This window comes from Schistocerca nitens, chromosome 9 (genome assembly GCF_023898315.1).
Source record: "Schistocerca nitens isolate TAMUIC-IGC-003100 chromosome 9, iqSchNite1.1, whole genome shotgun sequence".
Classification (NCBI taxonomy): domain Eukaryota; kingdom Metazoa; phylum Arthropoda; class Insecta; order Orthoptera; family Acrididae; genus Schistocerca; species Schistocerca nitens.
In genome coordinates, this window is record NC_064622.1 from 20603937 (window position 1) to 20630722 (window position 26786).

At 39.7% G+C, this 26786-nt stretch overlaps 1 protein-coding gene across 1 annotated transcript in view; it reads left to right on the forward strand.

Annotated features, from left to right (window-relative positions):
- LOC126203236 (midasin-like) overlaps positions 1–26786 on the forward strand; it is a 236520-nt gene that overhangs the window by 126014 nt on the left and 83720 nt on the right. Inside the window, exons 19-24 of the mRNA XM_049937482.1 lie at positions 1673–1843; positions 9639–10028; positions 15881–16021; positions 16852–17828; positions 21508–21649; positions 24719–24910. Of these exons, the coding sequence (XP_049793439.1) occupies positions 1673–1843; positions 9639–10028; positions 15881–16021; positions 16852–17828; positions 21508–21649; positions 24719–24910 (2013 nt within the window). The remainder of the gene's footprint in view (positions 1–1672; positions 1844–9638; positions 10029–15880; positions 16022–16851; positions 17829–21507; positions 21650–24718; positions 24911–26786) is intronic.

Sequence of the window (26786 nt, forward strand, 5' to 3'; positions counted from 1 at the left end):
ATGGGCTAGTTTAATGGCAGACAGAAATGCTAAGCAAAGAAGCAGTAAGGTATGTTGGGCTAGAATAAAATGACCAAGAGGTTCAGTGAGTAAGACGCACACTTGCAAGCCACTAGCCCGAAAACAAATGTACGTGAAATGTGTTCTATCACTGATACCATCCAGAATAGGGCATATTGCCTTACGAATCTTTTTGCATTAAATAAGTGTTCGTGTCGTATCCCGTATATCGATCATTCCTGTCGGGGCACCCTACATATGGGAATAACAGTGAGTAGAGCGACGGACATTCCTGGACAGCCACACGCGTTAGCACGCTGCTTCCGGAATTCGGGCAGGCGCACTGGCCCTGGATCGAATCCGCCTGGGGGATTAATGACAGGACCCAGTGTGCCGGTCAGCCTGGCTTTTGTGTGTGTGTGTGTGTGTGTGTGTGTGTGTTCACATGCAGTTGGGTGAATGCTGGGCTAATATGCAGGTCCCACTTCAGTTACACAACTAGCAAACATTTGGAAACATTCACACTGGATAACACTCGGTCCAAGTAGATGGGGTACACAAATTCTGTCCACAGTGAAGGGGGGTGTCGTCAGGAAGTGCATCGGTCACTCTCTACCACTAACACTGGCCGATCCGGGCTAACGTGCTGACCCTGTGAGGCCTGGGGGTAAGGACAGGAAAAAGAATGAGATGGGAGTAGGACTGTGATGTGGAGCAAGCACAGAGTCCCAGCTGCAAGTAATGCAGATAGCTGGCTGTGTGCGATTCATTAGTAGGAGACTGGGGACTCCAGCTCATCTGCAAAATACGTCTAATGGCCGATACTCAAGTACGGCTCGAGTGCCTCGACCTACATCTCGTCAGACTAACAGGGACACTGATTGTCTATAAAGGATGATGTTGTTAATGGCCACAGGCTTATTTGACTGTCAGGAAGGTAACAGATGTGATGAAAAATCTTAATTGATAGCAATTGGAAGAAAGAGACACTACATACAGCAAGAGACTGCTCGGGAATCTGCAGGAACCACAAATGTGTGCTGCGGTGTTTTGTCTGACCACCTCTGGTCACATGCTACAGTACTGTACAGGGCGGATTTCATTGTGTACCAGAACAGAAAACAGATCTTTAAAAAAAAAGAAACATACTTTTTTAGGAGGTAATTTAAACTTTGCCTTTCCCCTCATATGTTTTGTGCTGTGCCCTTTATTTTCATGTTGTTTAAGTATGTTATTCACTCTGTCAGATGGTGTATTTTCTTTAGCTGGCCACTGTGGCCGAGCGGTTCTAGGCGCTTCAGTCCGGGACCGCACTGCCGCTACGGTCGCAGGTTCGAATCCTGCCCCGGGCGTGGATGTGTGTGATGTCCTTAGGTTAGTTAGGTTTAAGTAGTTCTAAGTTATACGCGACTGGTGACCTCAGATGTTAAGTCCCATAGTTCTTAGAGCCATTTGAACCATTTTGTATTTTCTTTTATGCATATTTGACAGTTTTAATGGAATTACATTCAGAATATTGTGTTATTTTGCAAACTTTCAAACAGAAAGCAAAATAGCTATCTAAAAAAAAATACCTCTGAATCTCTTTCTTCATATCCAGTAATAGCCCAAAGTAGGTGTATATGAGAAAATCGGTAAATATGACCTACTGTTTTTCTTTCATTCTTTATAGAATCTCTTCACAATGGGTGATGTCCTTCCACACCTGGAATCACTGTTTATGAAATGTCGGCGACGCAGCCACCAACTTGCCGAGAGAAGTGAATATGGTATGCTGCTTGGTACACTTGCTTCAGTAATGAATGAACTTTTTGAGAGAGCAGATGAAGATAACAAGACGGAGGTATGTAATTATCTTTGTCCGGTGATTATTGTAAGTAAAATTTCAGTTTATAGGTAGAACTAAACTTTTATTTGGAACAGAAAATACTGGTGACACAGATCCTTGTGAAAGTTTGCTATTTCTACAGCTCTTTGTGCTGACACCACTGTCTGTGGAACTGCTTCTTGTTTTGTGTATAACAGTTACCGTGAGTATTCCTTTTTCTGACATTCTTTGAAATATCAGGTTGCAAAATGTTGATTGTTGCCATTATTCTGTTTTTTGTTTGCATTTTCATTTTATGTAATTTTTCCCTCCTTCGTATCATATGCAATGGAGAGGGATGAGGAAGAAGAAATAGATCAGTTGTTCGACATTTTCCCTTTCCATTTAATTTGTCAACAGACTTTACATTGTGTTACTTGGTTTTAAGATGTCTTATCCTAGATGTCTCATCTTACAATATTACACTTAAATTAATTATTGTCATGCTGGCTAATTTTAAGAATAGTTACTGTATGAAATAATTGTTTGTATTTTTCTGCTACCAGTCACATTTATTTATTTTGTGTTTAATGTAACACATTGTAATATGTTCCGAGCATCTTTTACTCATCATCATGCATTTTGGGATGTCAAAATTGCTGTGGTATCAACCACAACAATGAGGCACAGTTCCACATCAGCAGAAGACAACACTGGACGTTGAATTTCAGCCACCCCCTGCCCTCCCACTCTCCTCAAATTGCCTGGTGGCCACTCCAGAAGTGGAACGAGTGATGAAAACAGTTGTAGGTTAATTCAGACTAAGACATTTTATCATTAAGTAATATCTGTATGATGATGAGAAAGAAATGCATCTAAAAAGACATTATGTTCTGACCAGTGAAATATGTAAAGATAATCGTGCATCTTGCAAATAATCTAAAAGTGATGAACACCTTTGAAACCTCTAGAAATATTGTCTCCAACTTTCCAGTTCTATAACTGTGTTCATCTTTTCAACAGTGTTTTGCTGTTCAAACTATATGAAATCTGTATCATATTAAATATTCATCTCCTAGTATTCCAGAAATAGCTAGCTAAGTTTTGACTATTATTTAACAATTTGATTTTTGGTTTCTACAAAACTTGTTTCTTGCCATCCAGACGTGATAATAAATGGTTATTTCTTAATACTAAAAGCCATTGCTAACAAAATAACCAAATTTTGAAGGTGCATCTTGTCATTAGTGAAGCAGAACAATACAGTCTGACCACCATTGACCAGTGGATCAGAATACTTTTTATCCACTTTAGCTTTTTCTTAATTACTCATAAGCCAATGATTGAGTTTCACTAGTTTCAATCACGTAACCTTGTTCAAACAAAAGTGTGTATTTCACTTGAGTCACCATGTTATGGTAAGACCTTTGATTCACTGTTCAGCTTCTTATTAAATGCAATATTAATTACATAAGTAATAACTAGAGAGTAAAAGTCTTTTCATAAGGATGTTTTAGTGTTGCGTCAACTCCATATGCATTTCGTTTATGTGTTATTCTAATCTGTGAGACTCTGAGATTCTAATAAAATATTGACACTCTTAGTGCCATGCTTTTTCAAGGTTTCTAGGGGAAACTGCCATGACTTTTGACTAACTTGTAAAACCCAATAACACTTGCAGTGAAATCTGTGAAACAGGGTGAGGCACTGGACAGCAGACAGGCATTAAAAAAAAAAAAAAAAAAAAAAGTCATGAATCAGTTGTTTTACACAAATGGCCTCTGGAAATCAGCTGTTCTAGTTTCCAATTTAGTCAGTATAATGGCTATTTCTCTTCAAGTAAATATCAGATATACAGCTTTGTGATCACTCTAATAAGTCGCTCCGTCCAGTTTATCCAACAGAATACGTAACTTGGCAACGTAAACACATTTCAGAAATTATTGTGCTTGTACTTCTTAGTGAAAATTGACTGTGGTAGAGGAAATGTGACAGCTATAACCACAGTTCCAGAAGAAATATTGGAGTGATTGCATAACCAACAAGATACGGTTTACAGAATCCAGTTTTGAGAGCCCCATGTGAACATAGTGACTGAGAATCATGTGATAGTGTCAGGGAAAAACAGTGGTTGTATGTGCTTTCTCTGAAAGTTAGGTAGTTTCCTCCTTTTTTTACATTCCTGTCCACTGACTGCTCAGTGCTGCCTCCATTTGATGAGTACTCACATACACGTATTCTTCTGTCCTGTTCATTTTTTCCCATCATTTTCAATAACTGTTTTTTAAAGTAAATGTGCTTTGATTTGTGTTAATACACAGTGTGCTTATAGTTGTAAACCTTTATTAAGTTTGAAAACTGAGGTCTGTGGTAAATAAATCTAATAAATATTCATCAGTTTCTTTGCCATATTGTGACTTGAGTAGAATCTTTAAAAAAGTTTGCCATTGATATTCTGAATTTGTTGTCATTAAACATTCTAAATCACAGTGTCAAAACCTGCCCATACTACACAAATGTTGGCCATTAGATATGGGATACTATAGCTTTGTACAATGAAATTCATAACTCACTAAATACTGTGAAGTTGTGTCTTGCACCTGAAAATGACAGTGAATGTTCCTTTGGTGTTTAAGGCAGAAGGATTTGCTTCACAAATAGATTTAAGAAAAATACAGGAAGATGATTCTCAATTTTGTATGTATATTGATAGTCACCAAACCTTGTTTAATGGGGGGAGAAAGTAATTTTATAATGGGAGACCAGTCATGTCAACTAATTATGACTGAACATGAGGGAAAGGTAATTATTGGCATGCAATACATTACATAACACACAGTATGTAAAATGGCATTTTGCAATAATTACATGACGTATTTCTGAATATATTGGTATAAATGTTGTATAAAGAATGGTATCATGGCACTCAAATTTCTTTGGAACTTTCTCCTTTTGTTATAACAAAAATAGTTTGCTATTTTTCAGTGTTCATTTTTGTATGTCTGTCCTGATATTTCTGGGAGGAGAACTGTTCAATGATCTGTAAGATAATGATATTAGTTTGCTTTGTGTGAAACTCTGATCTATTGTGAAAAACAGTTCAACACCAATGGAGATTTAACTGCTTGAATATATATGTTATCATGCTACTGATCATTTCATGCTCATTTTCAAAAGAGAGAAATTTTTACAGTTCATACAAATCTACAAAATAAATGTTTTACTGGATGTTAAAAGTTGCAAGAGGCTCTAAAAACTCCAGTATTCTATTCATCACACGTATCGTCTTGTCAGAAAAAGTGAATCTTGTGCTTTGAAGATAATGTGAGCATTCTTTTGCACCAAAAAAGTTTATTTTATCATCGGAGCAAGTATTTCATCATGTGTAAACAAGTTTATATTTATATTTTACTCTTCACCAAAGCCAACAAACAATAATCGAAGATGTCGAGGTGCAGATTGGAGCGCCAAGTAATGTAGCCACCATGACCAATCCATGTATTAATAAAACAGAACACTCCATATTCATAAATATGCTGGTAGATAATGTTGGAACTCAATAACGCTGTTTACAGATGATACTATTGCACGCAGTTGAGACCTCTGTGGTAGTGAGTAGTTCTCTGTCATCCCGAAACTACGTAACCAGTGCTGCAACCAAAACAGTGTCTTCTAGTAGTATGGCAAATTTCTTGCAAAAACTGCAAATATACTTTTGCTTCCATATGATAAACAGATTAACAGGTTCTGACAGTGTGTCATGTGTTCAAACACTTCTCATTTTCGAAAAGATGACACTGTCATTGGGGGTTAAGTATTTCATTATGTTCTTTTATTTTTTTATATTTTGTATGACATGGTGCCCAGGTGATTGCATTGTATAAAATAAAAAAAAATAATAATAATAGAACAATAATCATTGACTGATAAATGAAACTGAAAATACCTCTCTCCAGTGCCCTGTTGGTTTTCATCGTGAGTGATAGAATCAAATTAACAGTGGTGAAATTGTAGATGCTAGGCATTACTCCATATGTAGAGATTTATGTATGCTGTACATTTCAGTACGTAGTGTTTGCTCTATGGATTTGGTGCACCAAACAGGAACTAACTAAAAGTGCAACTGCAGTGGACTATCTATGTAACATTTTCTTCCTCCTTTCTGCGTTATTGCCCTTGTTCAGTTTTCCAGTTAGCATTTATTAAGATATGAGTCTCTCAAAATAACTCTGCCAAAACACCCCTCAAGTAGGCTGCTGAATCCTTGACAGCATCAGCAGTACCACCTGCGACAACTTTTATTTATCTATCTATTCACTGCCCGTATAACAGTCAGCTTTCAGACATTGTCATAGTTTTAGATTACTTATGTGATAAGATATGGTTGTACTAAATTTTCTTCTTTTATCAGTAAAAGACAAAGGCTTCCATTTATATAAAAATAGTTTTAAAATAAATCTTTTCTGAAAAAAGTGACTCAGAAATTATCAGTTTTCCATTACAAAAATAAGCTTGTGGCTCTTCACACTAATGGTTTTACCAGGATACATTACAATTCAGTTTTTTAATACAATATGAATATTAATAAGTGCTTCAGTTCATTCTTTAAGGTATTTAAATTAGCTGTCTTAATATCAGAGTGTAGTGTATTGTAAAAAACTTTGTCCCTGTTGTATGTGTTCAGTTGTCTGCAGTCTTTTTATTACTTGTAATTCTGTGAAAATTTTCCTTTCCCCATGTGTTAGTTAACAGGCATTATTGCCTTTGAATAGACATAGAGTAGATGATAACTATTCTATATTTTATGAAAAATTGCTACAAGGATCTCTCTTGTTTACCTTAGTTGCAACTCATACTGCCTTCTTTTTTATCTGAAAAGCCTGTCTGTATACGCTGCTGGTTCTCCACCCTGGATTTCAACACCATACTGCCAATATGGATTTATCAGTCTGAATTATATTTGCATTAAGATATTAGTTCAGGAATGCTGAGACTCATTTTAGTAAATACATACTTTTACTGAATTTCTTGGCAGATATGATTTATATGCTGCTTCCATGATAACAATAGTAATTACTGGATGGAATAATACAAAAAATAAGCAAAAGGCATCCACTTGCCAGTCGTGAACTAATGTGTGGTGCATAGAAACGTGCAATGGAAAACAGTATTTGGGCTCTTGTTCTTCCTCTAGTACAAATACAAATTTACGCACACACACACACACACACACACACACACACACACACACACTCCCCTGGGTGTTGTGAGACTGGCTATTGATTATCAATTATTGAGAGCTGTTGCATATGTGTAGATGGGTGTGGGGAGCGAGTAGGGAAGGATGCACGAGGCAAGGAGGGGGTGGTTGGGTGGGCAGTTTGAGGCAGTCGCTGCTCTTTGAGATGAAAGGAGGTCAGAGGGCAAAGCATATAAGAGATACGAGAGAGAGAGGGTGTGAAGGGAGGAAAGGAGGTGAAGGTGGATATGGAGACAGGGAGGGAAGAGGAGCAAGAGGGGAGTGGGAAAAGGGGGGGAGGAAGGGTGATGATAGAAGGCAGTACATGATCTGGACAGAGAAAGAGTGGTGCGGACAGGAGAGAGAATGGAGAAGGTAATGTGAGGCAATGGGAAACAGATTAGCAGAGGCTTAGGCCAGAGAGATTGTGAGAGTGCAGGACTTGCTGGAGAGACAGTTCCCACCCGAGTAGTTCAGAGAAACTAGTGCTGGGTGGGAGTGTCCAAATGATGCATGTAGTGAAGCAGCTGTAGGATGTCGTATAAAGAATTTCAGGAGTGTACAGTGTGCACCTCATTGTTGGCAGCCTGATTGCAAATTGAGAAGACAGAATTCTGTGCTGTTATTAAACATTTGAAGGGTTGGAATGCCACACAAATCAGAGCAGAATTGCATGGAGTTCACATGAACACTGCACCATCATTGGAGACCATTTACTTTTGGATTAATGAATTTAAGCGCAACCCGACAAGTGCCGAAGACAAAGTACGTCCCGGCTGTTCAGTTGTGATCACCGCAAAGGAAACCATTGACAAAACTAATGATATCTTAATGCGAGACTGCCAAATAAAAATCTGTGTAATTACTGAGACTACAGGCATCTCAACTAAGTACTACAGGCATCTCAACTAAGTCAGTGCGTAATATCCTGCATGGAGAATTGGCTATGAAGATGCTGTGTGAGGTGGAGACCACGATTGCTCACAGTCGACCAGAAGCGCATCTAGCACAATATTTTGACACAATGTCTGGTGGTGTTTAATCACAAACCGCAAGGATTTTAGTGCCAATTTGTGACTGTTGATGAAACCTGGATCCATCATTACACACCAAAGTCAAAATGGCAGGCAAAACAATGGACAAAGATTAGTGAAAGTGCACAGAAGAAGGCAAAGACCATTTTGTCAGCTGGTAAGACGATGGCCACTGTTTTCGAGGATTGAAGGAATAATCGTCGTAGTTACTTGGAAAAGGGCAGAACCCTGACGACTGGACTGGACTGGACTGTGCTTCATTGTTGGATTTTTTAAAGCTTGTGTTAGCTGAAAAATATACCAAGGTTGGCATGCAGAAAAGTGCTCTTTCACCAGGATATTGGACCATCCCACACATCAGTGATAACAGTGGTAAAAGTGCATTAATTGGGCTCCAAATTGGTTCCTCATCCACCCTATTCACCAGACTTAGCATCAAATGACTTCTTCCATTCCCTAACTTGAAACTCTGGCTTGCTGGAAAGAAATTTTCATCAAATGAGGAAGTGATAGTTGCAGTCAACAAGTGTTTTGCAGAGTTTGACAGAATCTGTTTTTCTGATGGGTTGATAAAGTTGGAGGGTCACTAGATCAAGTGTAATCCCTCAAAGGAGACTTACATCAAGAAGTAAAGAGAACTGTTTATGAAAGAAATATTTTTTTATTCTTTTACCAGACTTGTCAAATCACCTTGGCTACTTTCACACATGGCCCTGCCTTTTATTGGGTAGGAAATGCCTGTAATTTGACTGCGATAGGAGGTGGTGGGTGGGTATATGGGACAGGTTTTTCACCTGGGTCAGCCAATAGGAAATGATCCATGAGGTGCAGAATGAAACAGGGATGGACAAGAATATCAAGAATATTCTGTAGCAGTCACTATGATTTGTGACCGCTGTGATGGAGCCTTCGTCTGCAGAAAGGATAATCTATGGATTGGTTTCCAGGTTAAGGATAGCTGGGTGTTCCATAGCAGTCCTTTTGTAAGTTAGCTTAATACACTGTTAGTAGGAGGGAAATAGGCTTCTCCCCTCATCATGTATTCTTCGAATTTATGCCATAAAATGGTGCTGTATCCAGAAAAGTGACTGTTCCCTTGACTCCTTCACCCAATGGAAGATTTTTTTTTTAAATTGTGAGTTGTCTTTTTTGTGCTATATGGCTATAAAATTTTGGACTTCTGTTTTGTCCAATGATGTAATAGCACTAACAGTATTAAGAAAGGATAGATTGCTATGCTCCATAAAGATGACATGTTATTTATTTACTATTATCCAACATGGAATTTCCATTATTTAAAACACATTATTCCATCAGAAAGTACACTTCTTCTGAACATTTGTGCACCCGACACAGTCTCATTTCCAGATAGTTTCTGCTATATCTGTCATTCACTTGTAAGTTATTTATGTTAAACATAGATAAAAAATAAGATAAATTCCATCCTGTTGAACAAATAGTACCAATTTTGTGTGCTAGAATCAGCTTCTCTTTTATTCCGTTTATTTATATGTAATTGCCTACTATTTTAATGAAATTAGATATTATTTTCTTTCAGGTGAATAGATCATTGCCCAAAGAGAAACAAAAGTCAGAAGCTAAGCACTTATTGCACAGGAGACGAAAGACACTGACTGACATCTTTCACAGTTTGCAGTTAATGGGACTGTCATATCGCACTGGACGCCGTCTCTGTGAAGATCAGAGAATGAGCTGCTTCGTTCTCTCGCCAGTTGATCCAGTGATTGCTGTCACTAGCCCAGATGCAGAGCTTCTTTCTGCTCATGCTGCTGATTCACTTATAAAGCAGTCTTGGTTAGGTTGTGAAAACCTCTCGTGCTGTGCTGAAATACATTATGAGCAGCTTGTTGGTTTTCTGAAATCACCAGCTCAGGATCTTGGTCCAGCAAACATTGAGAGACTGCAAGGCTTTGCATTTCATCTTTTGGTAATGTGTTAATTTAATTTATTCTTTAAATTGTAAGACTTGCAGTCCTTTGTCTGTGCAAAATCGAAAGTGGAAGAAAACCTCTAATATTAATTAATTTCTCATTCTCTTTGTGTAGTTGTAATTTGTTATATATAAACAAAACAAACAAAAAACATAGTATCATATGACTGTAATATCAGTGAGTAACTGTTATTATCAGCCAAGTCATACAAATACCTGGGCGTAATACTTTGTAGGGATAGGAAATGGAATGATCACATAGGCTCAAATGGGGATAAAGCAGGTGGTAGACTTCTGTCTATTTGTAGGACACGGGGGAAGTGCAATCAGTCTACAAAGGAGATTGCTTACAAATCACTCATGCGACTGGTTCTAGAATATTGCACAAGTATGTGGGTTCCATACCAGACAGGATAACAGGGGATATTGAAGTATACAGAAGGGCAGCACGAATATTCACAGGTTTGTTTGACCAGTGGGAGCTTGAAATAACTGAGCTGGAGGACTCTGGAAGATAGTTGAAACCTTCCCAAGAAAATCTACTGACAAAGTTTCGAGAACCAGCTTTAAATGACGATTCTTGAAATATACTTCAGTTCCCTAAGTATCGCTCACATAGGAATTGTGAGTACAAGATTAGAATAGTTACTGCAGGCACAGAGGCATTCGAACAATCACTGTTCCCGTGCTCCATACCTGAATGGAATGGATAGAAACTCTAATAACTGGCATAATGGGATGTACCCTCTGCCATGCAACTCGTGGTGGTTTGCAGAGTACAGATATAGATGTAGAATAAGCTGACAAGGAATAATTGAATTGTAAAGCGTTGCCAAAACAGGGATTTTCTGTGTTTTCACGCCGTAGTGTGTAACTTTTTCTTTTGAAAAAGTAGCTTCCAAGTGTAAATACAGAGAGCCGAGTTTCACACAGTCGTTTTGTGTCCACTTCGACTGAGAAGCTGCACTCAATGGAAGTCGTCGTATTTGAGCACGAGATATGCAATTGAAGGGAACAATTTTGCTGTATAAGCTGTAAACTTATTTGAAATACACAATTACATCACATAATTTGCCAATTTTGAAACTAGGTGATTTTAAAGTATGTGTGAGCATATAGTCCTACTGTATTTTTTGAGCCTCTTACTGTCTGTCATTCAGTAATATTTGTTCAGACCATTTTTCAGGGTTATACACTCACGTACACCTGTGAATTATCAAGGTGTCAAAATTGGCAGACCATGTGCAGTAGCTGTTTATTTCAAATGAAGTAATGGTCTGTGCAGGAAAATGACTTCTTTCATTGTATTCATTATAGCCACATACGTTAGTCACGGTGTCCCATTTTAGAATTAATAATGTGATAAAACTTAATATTTGTAATAGCATAACAGCTTCTGGTGTAACTATTTCTTCCAATGAGGTATTTGACATTAATACAGAGTCATTCAAATGTCCTCTGTAACTGTGTGCACGCAGTCACCCCATTGAAAGTTTCATTAAGCGTTGTGGTTGTCTCGTCAGTGACAATGACTGTGCCCCTGCATAGTGCCAGGTTGACTCACAGCACTGCTGCAGCACTTCAGCAGGTGGACTAGGTTGGAGTGGGGGTTGTGTCTGATGGGGTGAGTAGAGGGAGAGGGGAGTGGGTGGTTCATCAGGAGGCAGCCAGGAGTTTAGGGGGCAGGTGTACGTGCTAGACGTGTGATGCACGGATGTCTGTTGGGGGGGGGGGGGGGGTCGTAAACTGGGAGTGGGTGACAGGACGGAGGAAAAGAAGGCTGTCAAGTTGAGAGTTTGGGGACAGTGAGCAACTTGAGATCGAGGCCAGGTCAATTAATGGGAGCAGAGGACGTGTTGCTAGGATAACTCCTGTCTGCGTAGTTCAGTGAAGCTGGTTGTGTAGGGGAGAATCCAGATGGCTCGTGTTGTGAAGCAGGCATTGAAATTGAGCATGTTATGCTCAGTTGCACGTGCACCACCGGGTGCTTAACTTCGTTCTTTGCAATGCTTTGGCGGTGCCATTCGTCCTGGTGGAAAAGTGCTTGATAGGCATACTGACATAAACTATGCAAGGTTTGCAGCAGAGTTGGTATGTAACATGGCCCCTGATTGAGATGGGTAAGCCTGTGACAGGATTGGAGCAGGAAGTGCTTGGTGAATGGATTGGGCTGGTCTTCCACCTCGGTCTTCCGTAGTGATATGACTCCTGTGGTAAGGGGTTGGCATTGAGAGCAGCATAGGGATGGACTAGGATGATGTTGAGGTTGATTGGAGGATGGAACAGCACTCAGGGAAGGCTAATAAGGGTGTTGGGTAGGATTTCCCTCATTTCAGGGCATGATGAGAGATAATCAAAGCCCTGATAACAAGGTAGGTGCTCCTATGTTGCTGATTTTTTAGATTGGTGGGAGGTTTGGGACTGTTTGGGGATATTTCTTGGGAAACGTGTTGCAGACTGGGTCAGGGGAGGTGGGTGTAATGCTTGCCTGTGAAAGTCTTTGTGTGACCTTCAGCATACATGGTGAGGGAGTTCTCGCGACTGCAGATATGTTACCCGTAGGTGGTCAGGCTTGTGGGAGAGATTTTTTGGTGTGGAAGGGATTACAGCTGTCGAAATGAAGGTACTGTTGGTGGTCCGTGGGTTCAGCGTGGACAGAGGTGTTGATTGAGCCATCAGAGAAGAGGTGGTCAACGTCTGTGGAGGTGGTATGCTGGATTAAGGAAGACTGTGAGAAATGGATGGGAGGCGAGGAGTAGAGGTCGTGAAGGAATGAGATGGGCTGTCTCAGCCTGAGATCTTGAAGATATTATCAATAAACCTGAACCAGACTAGGGGTTGGGAGTTTTGGTCTCCTCTGGAAGGTCTGTAAGTAGGTTATCATAGGAGGGTGGCATGCAGGTGATCGTAGCTGTGCCGCAGATATGTTTCTGTACCTTCCCTTCAAAGGAGAAGTAGTTGTGTGTTGGAGTATAGTTGATAAGCTGTATAGGGAATGAGGTAGTGGATTTAGAGACTAAAGGACAATGGGAAAGGTAGTGTTTGATAGTGGCAAGGCTGTGGGCATGAGAGATGCTGATGTATAGGGAGGTGGCATCAATCTCACAAATCTGATGCTGCAGATACGCCTCTCCGTGGCACAGGCATCACAGAAACACATCTCCGAAACTGAAACCTTTGCATTCTTTCACGAATAAGAGTATTCCAGACACCATCTGCAAAAATTATCCAACCTGTCGACCTCCTGCTCCTGTCTCGGGGCACAACTGTCGATCAATACCTATCCTAGCCAAAGCAAACCCCCCTCGTCAGCCCCTCATAGCACACAGACCCTGCCTAGGTAACCTCTTCAGTTTGTCACATCCTTCAAAACTCTCTCCCAACTCTTCACAAAATCCAGAACCTAAGCAAACCCAAAACATTACTTTTAGCTGTTCACCAAAAATACTCAGTCATAAAAAGTTTCAGTCCTGTCCAAAAGCATCACATTTAGTTCCACACCAAAGTTTGTGTTTAACCACACCGGACTTGTCAAGATCTATTCTTCTTCTCCAGAGCCCTACAATGGAAACACTTCTAAGCCACCAATACCTCCAACCCCCCCCCCCCCCCCCCAGGCCACCTTCCAGTAATTCCTTACCTTCAAGTTGACCTCACTCTCCTTTCCCAGCTCCTTTCCTAAGAACACTGACCTTTCATCAGAAGAAAGGACAGCCATATACAACCGACCTAATCATCTTCCCTGCAGACAAAGGCTCCACCGTGTCGTGATGAGTCACAGTGACTACTTGGCAGAAGGACTGCGCAAACCATTTAACTTCTCCACTGACAAAATCTGTCACAGTTATCCCATCCAAGGAACCCTACCTAACCTCCAAATACTACTGAAGTCCATAGGCCCTTTTCAGAACCTATTATCCTAGCCCATCTCCCTTCTCACCTCAACGACACCTCACACACCTGCTGTCTACGTGCTCCCTAGAATACACAAACCTAACCATCCTTGACACCCCTTAGTGATTATTTTGCTCCCACTGAAAGAATATTGTCCCTCATTGACAAACACCTCCAACCAATTGCCAGAAACATAGCCTCCTGCATCAAAGATACTAACCAGTTCCTTACATGCACTCTCCCCTATCCCCACCCCTTCACCTCCTCTATCCCTGCTCATCACTCACTCTTGAAGCCACCTTCCTATACATCAACATCCTTCATGCCCCTGACCTAGCCACTATCAGATGCTATTTCTCCCTAAGTTCTTCAGATTCCAAACCCACTACCTCATTCCTTATACAATTTACCAACTGTTTCCTGATGCACAGTTACATTTCCTTTGAAGGGTAGGCATACAAACAAAAACAGTCACTACATCCCAGACTTAGTCCACAAACAGATTTTCCATGCCATGTCCTCACAAACCCCCCAATTCTTCCACCATCCCCAGGAATCAGTTACAAAGTAGTGCGCGCTCATCACCCAATATCACCCTCGTCTGGAACAGCTGAATCCTATTGTTTTTCAGGGCTTTCATTCTCTATCATCACACACACACACACACACACACACACACACACACACACACACACACACCAGATTTTGAGATGGTGGGAGAAACTGACAGACTACGAGTCACTTACAACTCATTCATTTGCTTAAGGAAAGAACTAATCTCTATGATAAACTTAATGCATTCATTTGATAGTTAACTTTGTGGATGACCTTTTAGTCATGTTGCTCATCCCATGGGAACAGTAGTCATGTTGACCATCCCATGTGAACAGTCATTTGTTTCAGAATAAAAGCTAGCCTTTGTTGTAATTGAGTAGGCTAACTCCATTCCAAAGTTCATACAAAGCTGTCCAGCTGCTTCAGTGTGAAGGAGTAACAAACATACAAACTTGATGAAGAAAGAAAATCAACAATTTCTAGCTCAGTGCAGCACAAATTTTATAGGAGACGAGGTACTGGCAGAAGTAAAGCTGTGAGGACGGGGTGTGAGTCGTGCTTGGGTAGCTCAGATGGTAGAGCACTTGCCCGCGAAAGGCAAAGGTCCCGAGTTAGAGTCCCGGTCTGGCACACAGTTTTAATCTGTCAGGAAGTTTCAAATTTTATAATATTTGTACGTGCAACGATGTCATCTGCCCTCGTGTGTGCCTGTTACCACTGGATACACTCACATACCGTAATCAAATCCAGCTCACTAAAATGTTACCATGTGCTACTTGTAAAGGCATGGCATCTCTCTGCTTTACAACATTTAAATAACACCATCTCAGGAGCTGTAAGATACATGTGATGCCCAGCAGCTAAAACACAGTAGGCTTGTTTGGACTAAACACTTTGAGGATTGTGTAAGCATTGTATTCATTATGTTAAATCGTATTATGTAGGACATATTAAACAATACAAGCATTTTCACAAATACCATACAGTTCAAAAACCAAAGAGTAAATAGCTTTTTCTAAGAGTAAGTACTGTTCCACATTTTGTGTTATATTATTCATATCATTAAATATCTTGTAATACAAACTTTTAAAAGTAGCCTGTTTGTTAGTTCAGAGAGTAAGCAAGTTCCATTCCAGATTTCTTCCAAATCTATCCAGTCGTGATTTCAGCATGAAGGAGTAATATACATTCTCTCTCTCTCTCTCTCTCTCTCTCTCTCTCTCTCTCTGTGTGTGTGTGTGTGTGTGTGTGTGTGTGTGTGTGTGTGTTTTTCATGCTGTTCATGCACCATCCATATCTGGATCAGAGAAAATAACTACATAGCTCTAGGTTATATTATACTCTCATCATTCCAACAAATTTTCATTGTTTTATATATAATATATATAATTTTGTGACAGGCACTGGCAAGAGAACAAAAATCGATGATAAGCAGTTCAGTAAAACAACTGCATGGGTTGCGGAGAATTGTGATGGAACTCTCAACCCATTGCCAAGACACTTGTGATGGGGCTAAACCATCAGACATTGTTCAAGCAAAGGTAAGTAGATTTATAGACTTGACAAGTAGTCTTATTATCATAGGGCCCCCATTCTCTTTCTGAAGAAAATAAATCGCTTTGCCATGGTAATATTAACTTTGCCCTAAAGTTTATGGTAAAGTTGCAAGTAACGATACAGCAATGCTGTTCATTGCTTGGGGCTTTGTGATGTGAATGTTGACCATATTGTCTTGGAGCAATCTCACATTAGATTTTCTGTTAGTTTTGCATCATTCTGTAAAAGGTTTTTAATCATTGTTACATTATCAAAGTATATTTGTCAGACGGGTAGGTGCTGACAGCCCTCAATCACAATTAATAAAATAATCCAGGCTATTACACTGCGGACGAATGAATTTCACATTAAAACCCAACATTTTGTCCCCATCTGCGGAGAAGACATTCTCAAGGGGGATCATAGCTTCTTTGAGTGTCAGATTCACATCCTGGCTCACTACTGACTGCAACAAAATTCTGTTTGTGTGTTATCTCTTGCAGTGGCCTGACATCATTTGTGTAGTTGGCTGTTGTCAGTTGCCGTCGTCAGCTGTTGCTATTGCCCCGTGGTGGAAAACTCGTACACGTATTCAAAGCATCATGCCATTGTGCGAGAGAATACGTAAATAGAATTTTGGATGCTCAAAGAAGCTACGATCTGCTTTGAAAATGTCCTCCGCAGGTGTGAACAAAACCTCAGGTTACAATGTGAAATCCATTTGACCACAACATAATAGCCCAGCGTTCTTTATTAATTATGACAGATCCAGCTGTGAAAGTTTACACTTTACAGCCCTTAGATCTCTGCTAAATGCATGACTTATTTGTTCCAGTCTCGTGTGGTGGATTTGCTGGCAACTGTGCAGATGTGCATGGAGCAGTTTCGCGTCGCTCTCAAGTCTTGCCCCTCTACATCGTCGCCTCAGGTGCCCCAAGTGTGGTTATCTACAAAGAATCACATGCCTGCTTTGGTGTCAGCATCGTATGGTGATGCCGAATGGCGAGATAGTGATGCTCTAATTTGTGACATTGTTTTAACGACTGGGAAACTGAAAGCCTCTCTTGATATCCCTGTTATAAAGCTGAAATCAGTTGTGGAAGCATACAGTGGTTTACAGACAATTATGCAAAAACTCAAGAAATTGCAGTTAAAATTTGAAGAGGACGATACAAACCTTTCACAGAATCCGTTGGCAGAATGCCTTAGGTGGCTATCCACACATGTACATCAGGAATTGGAAAGTTTCCACCAGTCTAGTTTATTTGCAACAGTAAATTCACCATCATACAAAAGTGGTTCACAAGTGTTAGGAAGTGAATCAAGAACAGATGATTTCATGTTTGATGTGTTAAGTCAAGTTCCAAAAGTTCATCTATCACCTGATCTTCTGCGAGACCCTACTTTTAGGCCCAAAATGAAAGAAACCCTTGTGAAAATTATGCTGGTTGTTCAGAAACTATATAAAAGGAATGACAAAATATCAGTAGGTGCAGGAAACGATGATGTCTGCAATGTGATGGCAGGGGGAACTGACATGGAAGAAACACAGAGTATTGATAAGGAAAACAACATGATGAAGAATGCTGTGAATGTCATAAGTTCCACTCCATCTGTGGATACTTTTGAACATGAAAGCCATCATGAGCTTCAAAAGGATCACTTTAAGGAGAAGATACTTGGTGGATTAAAAACTGACATTAATTATTTGAATCTGAGTGCTATCTTTGACACTGTTTCAGATATTAAAAACATGTTAATTAGTGTATTAGAAGTAGGAAAAGAAACAGAAACATCTGTGTATTACAAAAGGTAAGAATGTAAAATAATAACCAGTATTAATGATTGGGTAGAATAATTAGAGTAATGGAATACACCTATATTACTATTGTTAATCCTGGATATGTTCATAAAGTAGACATTATGTAGCGTACCCTAATTGAAACTGTTTCAGAAAAAAAGTACTAATGATATTATTCCTTTCTATCACGTACACTATTTCATGAAGATGTAAAATTATGTGAAATACCTTGGCACTTACACGTTTGCAACTGAATGGCACAATGGATTACGTGTACCATGAATCGTTGTCAGTGTGATTCTATTACTAAAACAGTTTTGTACGACCTTTTTGTCAGTAAACAGAACATATTATGAGGGCATGCTGGAAACTAATGCCTCAGAATTTTTTATTCTGTTATCAATATCGGTTGAGGCATTACATGTCACGCACATTACTCGGTCGACTTTCCCACTTTGCTGATGAAAGTTATGACACTCTGCTGGTAGAAGGCTCCAAATTGTAGCATGTAAGAATGGCTGTGTGTAATGTAACTATGTCAAATGGTGCTGTAATTGAGTTGTGAACTGCAGAAAATATGCCTCCAATTGAAATCCACAGAGAAATGAAAGCTGTGTACAATGAATGTAGTTTTGACATCAGTAATGTGAGACGTTGGGTTGTTTGTGCTCGTAATGGAGAAACCTCTGTGTGTGTGTGACAGAACTCAGAGCAGATGACTGCACAGAGCAACTGATATGACCTATCGGAATTGGGTTGATGAACTCACCAGAGAACTCGCCAAAAACTCTGCTGTCTGCTAAGTTTGGAGTATCGTGAGAGTATGTACAGGCTGTCATTGCAGAACTGCTGTAAAGAGAACTCAGTGCATGAATGCTTGTTCCTGACATGAAACAGGGAGTCTAAACATCTGTTAACAATTTCTTTTGCATTTTTAGTGTTAGAGTGGTGGGTTCCTTGACAACATAGTGACAGGTGATGAAAGCTGGGTTCCCATTTTGACTCAGAAAACGAGAGAGCACGAGTAGAGTTCTGCCACGAAGGATCGTGGACCCAAAAAAGTTCGAGACAATGCCGTCAGTAGAGAAAGTCACGCTCACAGTGTTCTGGGGTGTTCGCGATGTGGTGCATTTGGAATTCGTGCCCAAAGACACCACCATAAAGTCTGCACGGCACTATGACACCCTCAGAAAACTAAAAGCACAAATTCAGAGAGTTCCTCCATACATAGAGCATCCTGCCCTTGACCGTGATGTTTCCATGCCTTACACAAACGCTGTGGCATCTGCAATAGTGTGATGCCTTGCATTCACTGTTATCAATCATCCTCTGCGCTGTCTCAACTTGGCTCCATCAGATTTTCATCCATTTCCCAAACTTAATCCACTTCAATTTGATAGTGATCGATTGTTTTAAGCAGAGACGAGCCTGTGGCTCTGCCAACAAAGTCAAACATTCTACGATGACAGTATCGACAAATTGTTCTCTCGTTGGGAGAAATGTGTTTGTCACCAGCATGACAGTGTAGATAAATATGTAGATGTAACAAATAAAAATGTAAGTGTGTTCTATTTAAAAAGCTTTAAAAGTTTTTACATAAAAAATTTGGAGGCATTACTTTTCAGCATGCCCTCGTATCATCATATAGTTTTGTGCAATCAGTATGTTCTGTCCAAATTAAATACTGATGCTGAATTTTAGGACATAGGACATTAAAAAACGAAAAATATTGAAATAAACAATCTTCTTTACATGTTAATTTTCAAATCTGATGTCATACATGCAACAACAGTTGCTTAACTGAATGGCTTAAGGTAGTGTTTTTGTAAACAAAAGCCTCTACCTGGATCAGAACAACAAACTGATTGACAGTTAGTTGTCAGCAGGAGAGCTGTGCCATCTAATCTCACCATTGTCACCTCTCTCTGCTATTTTAAGTGCCAGTTACAACAGTCATTTGTGGAATGTGCCAGCAGGTGGCAACATAACTGCTGTGATCCATTTTGAGTTTTATTTCTCTGCACCATTTGTTTATTTTATGCAACAAATTGCTGGAAGTTGCAATAGGAGCGAAAGTGCACAGTAAAGTGATATTCCTGTTACTATCCTTTAAAACAAGCTTGGTATGGCATATTAGCATGAAGCATGTGAAAGTGTTCAAATCACTTTGTGTTGTTCTGATCCTGTTCTAGGCTGGATAATTACTTGATCAAGAGAAGTCAGCAAGTCATTCTTGTTGGATGTTGGCATTAGTAATGCGTGATGCCACTGATTATTCACTAAGTTACATCACAGCTATAGATGAGGTTTGTTTTGGGGGACGGGGTGGGATGTGGGGTGGGGAGAGGGGCGGGAGGGATTGGAGGGGGATAATATCATATCTCAGAAACAGACAAATATTTGGGATTCTTTTTTGCATGTAGTTAACATTGTTGTAGCTGTTTGCCCCTCATACTATGAATCTTGATTTGACCCAGGAAAGTTCATTCACAATTTTTCTTCATCCATGAATTGTGTGTACACATTTTGATGAGGTTTTTGAATGAAACTTAAATTTTACTTCTAGTATGTGTGACTGAGACGTGACAACAAATAATAAAATTTAAAAGTAACTTCCAAAAGCATATCCTACTTCGTAATCCAGCTACCCATTAAAATAAAAAAAAAAGAATTGTCTTCTGTATTAGATGTAGTAGCATCTCTGAGGGTGATTTTGTAAAGGATTGTGGCTGACTCTAGTGCAGAGATAGATGATAACTCCGGAGTTAAATTGATGAAATGCAACAATATGCAATGATGTCAGTGAAATCTGTTCAAAGCTGCTGCATTAATAGGAGGAAATGTCAATGATACTGACACTTTGGATGGGGACAGGAGGCTTGCTCATATAACATGATGATGTTGTCATCTTGTGGTAAGTAGGAGACTTGGGTTTGAATTCCATTAAAACATAAAGTTTTGTCTGTTGTAGCACTTTCATTACATTGCATTTTTAGCATTTTTGAACAGATTACACTGATACTGTGTTGTTTCATTGATTTCACCCAGATTAATTACATGCCCTTCATTCCGAGTCGGTTGGTATAAATTTCTATGGGATGGTAATCAGTGACCTTCAGCAAGATCCATTTTACCAGCACACTGTTCCATGTAGCTTCCAGGTAGCTTTTGGTATACAAAAGTAGCAGAAGGAAAGATAAGTGGCAGTGAAAATTTGGAAACATAAGTCCCAATGAAAATCTAATGGCATGTGCATGTGCTGTTGTGTCTCTATCATAATCTTCATAGTATCAAGTAACCCAGTAGCCCACATTCAAAAATATTTTACTGTCTCCTTCAACAGTCTTCCATTTAGTCAAATCATCCCCAGCCCAATTCCTCCACATTTAACCCACCATATACAAAGGTATCAGAAACAGAAGATTTATGTTAAAGCATTTGACAGTATTGCTATAAGGAGAAGGAGAGTAAAAATGAACATGAGCTTTTGTATCTGTGGGCAGAATGATTCAGTAAAAGAGCTTCTACGGAAGAAAATCAAATTGTTGAAATTAATAGGCAGTATAAAAAATGTAGGACATTTGTTGACTGAATTATTGCATAATTCTTAGGCACATATTAATTATCTATCTTCAGTTTGTGGGTATTTATTGTGTTAGTGATTCTGTGTTTTATCCCCATGCTCCACAGGCTGATTCAGATGCTGCTGCCATTCCTGCACCAGCTGGCACTCCTTGCAGAACTTACTGTATTTCACCAAATTCAGGCATTTCATGTATCATGCCAGTTACTCAATAAACTGTTGCCTTTGTTCCAGCATCTTGCACAAAAGGTAATTTTATTTCTCTCTCTTGCATCAGTGTAATAGTTGCATAATCATATATGAAGCTTTTATGCTGTAACCAGTACACTAAATTAATTATTTAACATAAGAAGTGGTAATTCGCAGTATGTATGATAGAAATACTTATAAAATAACACATTACAAAAACAGGAATTGCAGGATATAAAAAGGCAAGGAAAGGAAATCACTCATTTGTAGTTGATTGCTGTGTGATGCATTCAATCAGCTATTGATGAAAGGTTACCTTTCTTCGTTTTAATTTAAAATAGAACACCGTACTGCTAACTTTTGGAACAACTGGTTCCTTTTTCAGAGAGAAAAAAAGGGATTGAGTGGAGAGCTTGGAAAAGGAAAGGGGGTAGGAAAATGAAGGAATCCCTCTCTGTTTCTTACTCAGTCCTTCCCATTATCTCTGAAAAGAAGGTGGTACATTGCTTACTAATCTACTGTCTGTGATGTTCTGGGCTGTCTGACACCTCAGATAGTAAGCAGTCACGCAGAATTGGATTGAACGCTCACATGTGCAGAACAGAAGTTTTGACTTCAACATACATTGCCTCGCAGGTTGTAGGACTTCAGTGTGACATAACATTTGCCCCTAAGCAGTCGGAAGATCTTTTGTATCTACTACAGACAGATTGCATTAAAATATACTGTGGATTTTGTGCACATTTTGTTAATACCATCTGTGACAGCACTTGGGCATGATATAGAGAAGTTGGCAATGTATGACCTTGTCGATTTGGAGGTAATGAGTGGGTTGGATAGTATGGGTCAGCCAGTGAGTGGCTGTGTGTAGATGGCCCTTCCTTTACAGTCTGATTTTGCCACACAGTGATATTTCTGATAGTGATAGAAGCATGAAACTTTTGCATTTTATTGTTAAAATGTTGAAATAGTCATTAATGAATTCCTCTCAAATACGGAATCTTGGTTCTGGTGATAGACAGTTTGATGTCTGAGGTATTGCTTGTCAGATTGTGATTTTTTTTTTTTTTTTGGTGTGTGTGTGTGTGTGTGTGTGTGTGTGTGTGTGTGTCTAGTCACAGTTGTGGTTTCAGAGTGGTCTTTATATCATTGTCTATAAAAATGAGCTGCTCCTCTATCTTAACTTCCCGTCATTGCTCACAACTGGTGTTACCTACACATAGTTCGAGGCAAGAGTGGGGCAGTATTTTTTTTTGCTATGGGAAAATATGTGATGGCCACTGTTCTTTTATTTATTTATTTTTTTAAGGTTTATTCGAATCGTACAGTTTAACCCATTGAGTGAAAAGTCAGGTTAACAGCAGCAAAGGTAGTAGAATGACACTCGTGAAGGAGGATGATGGCATCTTATATAGTAACATTGTTATTCAAATGATGAAAAAGAAACTATGTAGGGAAAATCCACCAGAACTTCTCTCCCTCTCCCTCTCTCCCTCCCCTCCAAAAACATTTTAAATATTAATTGCACAAAAAAATCATTGTCCACATTTTAGATACTAGTTTTATAGTTCCACATTCTGACAACCTTATTTTATACAAAGACTTGGAAAATAGAAGAAATGTCTTAGAATGTTGTGTATAACTGTTGTCTACAGATTAACACTGCTCAAAATACATTCAGTGGTTTGATGACAGAGTAATCCCAAACAATTAAACTAATCTTATCTTTGTATCATAAATACATTGTCTTACAGTCACAGAAATTGGCCATATGATATCACACTTCTTCCAGTACAACTTATCGCATGACTAATGGAAATAAGAAGAAGTGGCAACATATGTATTCATATTTTGTATTGACGAATTGTGCCATGAAAGCAGGTTTGACCACTACCAAAGACAAATCAAACTAAATCCCTATCCAATAAAAAATTATTTAAATTTCTTCGGATTATACCCTGATGTGCCAATACATTATGACCACCTGCTTAATAGTTTGTTTGTCCATCTTTGAAATGAAATACATGACTTACTCTGCATATCACGGATCACCGACAGTTTGTCGGTAGGTCTGTGGAGGTATGTGGCGTTAGATGTGTATGCGCTGGTCATGTAATTTGCATAAATAATGGGCCGCTGATATGCATATGTGGTGCTTGCGCCTGATAGCGACCTGGACGTGCTCCGTAGGATTTACATCAGACGAATTTGGTTGCCCTGATGACGCGAGTTCACTATAATGCTCCTCAAATCACTGTAGCATGGTTTTGGCTTGCAGGTGGTATGCAGCTGTCAGCATCAAATCTTTGATTACTACCACAGGTCTGATGCAAGTACAGGAAAATGTCTCCCATAGCATAATACTGCTCCCACCAGCCTGCACCCTGTGCTGCACGTTTCGAGCTGCCGATGACGGCGTTTGCGGAGACGACCACCAACCTAGTATAACAAAAATGTGATTCACCCAAAGAGTTGACATGTTTCTATTGATCGACAGTCAAATCCTGATAGTCCTGTGCCTACTGAAATCTTAGTTGTTGTCTTTGGGTCAACATGTGAACACTGAGTACTAGGCTGCTGCGGAGCTCTATGTTCAACGATGTACGATGAATGATGTGCTCTGAAAGACTTGTGCATGCACCAGCATTGTGTTCTCTTGGCAGGGATGCCACAGATCAGCATATGTCCTACTTTACAGAGCAGACAAGCCTCTGAACCCCACATTCTGTGGAGAGTGTTGGAGACCCAACCATTTAGTGCCTAGTGGTAGTTTCACGGCCTCTCCACCTCTTTCTGTAGATGCTCACGACAGAAGCATGTGAACATTTGACCAACTTCGCCATTTTCGAGACACTCATTCACTGGCATTACGTAATAATAACCTGTCCTGTGACAGAGTCGCTTATCTCAGTGGATTTCCCCATTTGCAGCACATATCATTGCTAGGGTAATCCCCGTTCGCCTCTGCTGCACTTACATACTTTTGTTACTGCATCGTGTGCCTACAACGTCACCATGCGGCATGCCACCTTGGGGTGGTTTGAACATGGTGGCTGTAATTTTCAAACTACATTTAATTATGTGTAATTAAATTGATCAAATTATTATTTGATTTCTTTTTTTCTCCAGGGCTTTGGCATACCTCCTGATCTAATGCCAGATGATGAAGGTGAGGATTCGGGACCTGCTAAAGGAGGTATGGGGCTAGGTGATGGCGAAGGTGAGACAGATGTTTCGGAGCGAATTGAGAGTGAAGATCAGTTGGAAGATGCCCGCCCTAAGGGGCAGGAGCCAGAAACAGATGATGAAAAGGAGTGCAAGGTGTGTTGTGTATATCATATCCTATTGATTAAATCTGCTTAAAGGAAGTGTAAGTAGTTCATTTTCTTGGGACCATAAGAGCTCACCAGATAAAAAATTGGTCGCTCCTGGAGAAATTATGGCAAGCATCATTTAACACTGTGTAATTTTACCCCTGAACTCTATAACTGCCTGGATTCAGTTAGGAAGTGAGTCCACATCCCAGGGATGCTGATGTCAGCATTTTCCCCACTGTTCCAGTGTGTCCCACAGATTTTCTATGGGGTCCAAGTCAGGTGATTTTGCCGGACAATCAAGATGTAATTGGATGGGGGACTGTTCAGAAAACCATTCACATATTCTTCCGGCACGATGAACTTCATTGTTGTTGTCTTTATGTGTCTGTGTGCGCGATGGCCTCATGTAAGATGACTGACTCCAAATGTTTGTCACATGCAGTTCCTGTCACAATGTTTTCTCACTAACAGGTGTGGATGGACCTTCATTCACTGCCTGCAGAAACTGCTGTCGGGTTTGGAAACAATTCTGATTCACAATTCTGATTCTGAAACACATCTCCGGTCCCTCTCAGTCAGGATTTTTTTCTGAACACAGTTTTGATGACATGTTTCATGGCCATGTGCGATACACCATTGCTTGTAGACAGGTTGAACAGTCTGCTGCAAAGCACCAATGCAGCAACTTCACACACCATATGGCCAAGGGCATGACCAAACACAATTCCCCTTTGTGCCACTCTGTCAAGTCCTTACATTTACCTACAGTAACGCACAATACCTGCTTGAAACATAAATGTTTCACTGATCATACCACCACATGCTCACATAGAGACTGTGTGTGCACAGCTGAGCACGTGACGCGATTGCTGTGCCCCTGTAAAAGCTGAGTTATTTGTCTGTGGGTGTGCACTGGGCTGACTAGTTTTTTTGTTCAGTGAGCTTATGATGATGAGCTGAACATAAATGTTGTGCTTCTGACATACAGGTGAAAGTAGCTGATATGAACTGCAAAATATCTGAAGAAATTGTCATTATTTTTATGTTTTTACAATTATTTAGAGACTTGTCTAGAATATAATATAGTCCCGATCGTTCTTGCAGCAGAGTGGGACATTGTCAGTTATCTACATTTCTTAATACAAAGATGCCAATCATTTCTATTGTTCTATTTTGTTCCTATTGCCTGCTCTATTCATCCGTCAATCAGCCTCTTAAAGTCAAATGCTGAGGGGGTTTCTGGGAAACAAGCAGCTGATTTCCTTCCCCATCCTCTTTCAGATACGAGCTTCTGCTCCGTCTCTAATGGCCTCCCTGCCAATGAGGTTATAAATCCTAATCTTCCTTCCTTCAATACAATGTTCTCTAATATTTGATCATCACTTTCAGAAAATGTCAGTAGTACTTGGGTTTTGAACCAGATCTCTGTTTATGCTGGGGATCATCATTATTCAGTACTGAATTTTTTTTAATGAGGGCCAACCTGCTACAGAATTATTAATTGTTGAGAGCTATAATAAAAAGGGCAAGATCATGAATGCCATATTTTCAAATAGAGTAAGTATCATGCTACAAAGTACTATTAGCTGCAACCTCCAGTTACATCTTATAAATGTTCAGCGTGTAAAGATGCCACAGTAGTATACACTCCCATATGGCAAGACACTTTATTTTATGTCGGATACATTTGTTCAGGAACTTTGGTCTGTATGGCTGTGAATTGGGGGGGGGGGGGGGGGGGGGTTACCATGCTTACTCCTTATTTTGGACATTTTGGTTTATGATAGGATGGCACATGGCATACCTTTCACATAAAAAATGTTGTGCACGTTCAGGAAGAGTGGTAGAAATTTTCTTGAGTCATTGTTCAGAATTTATAT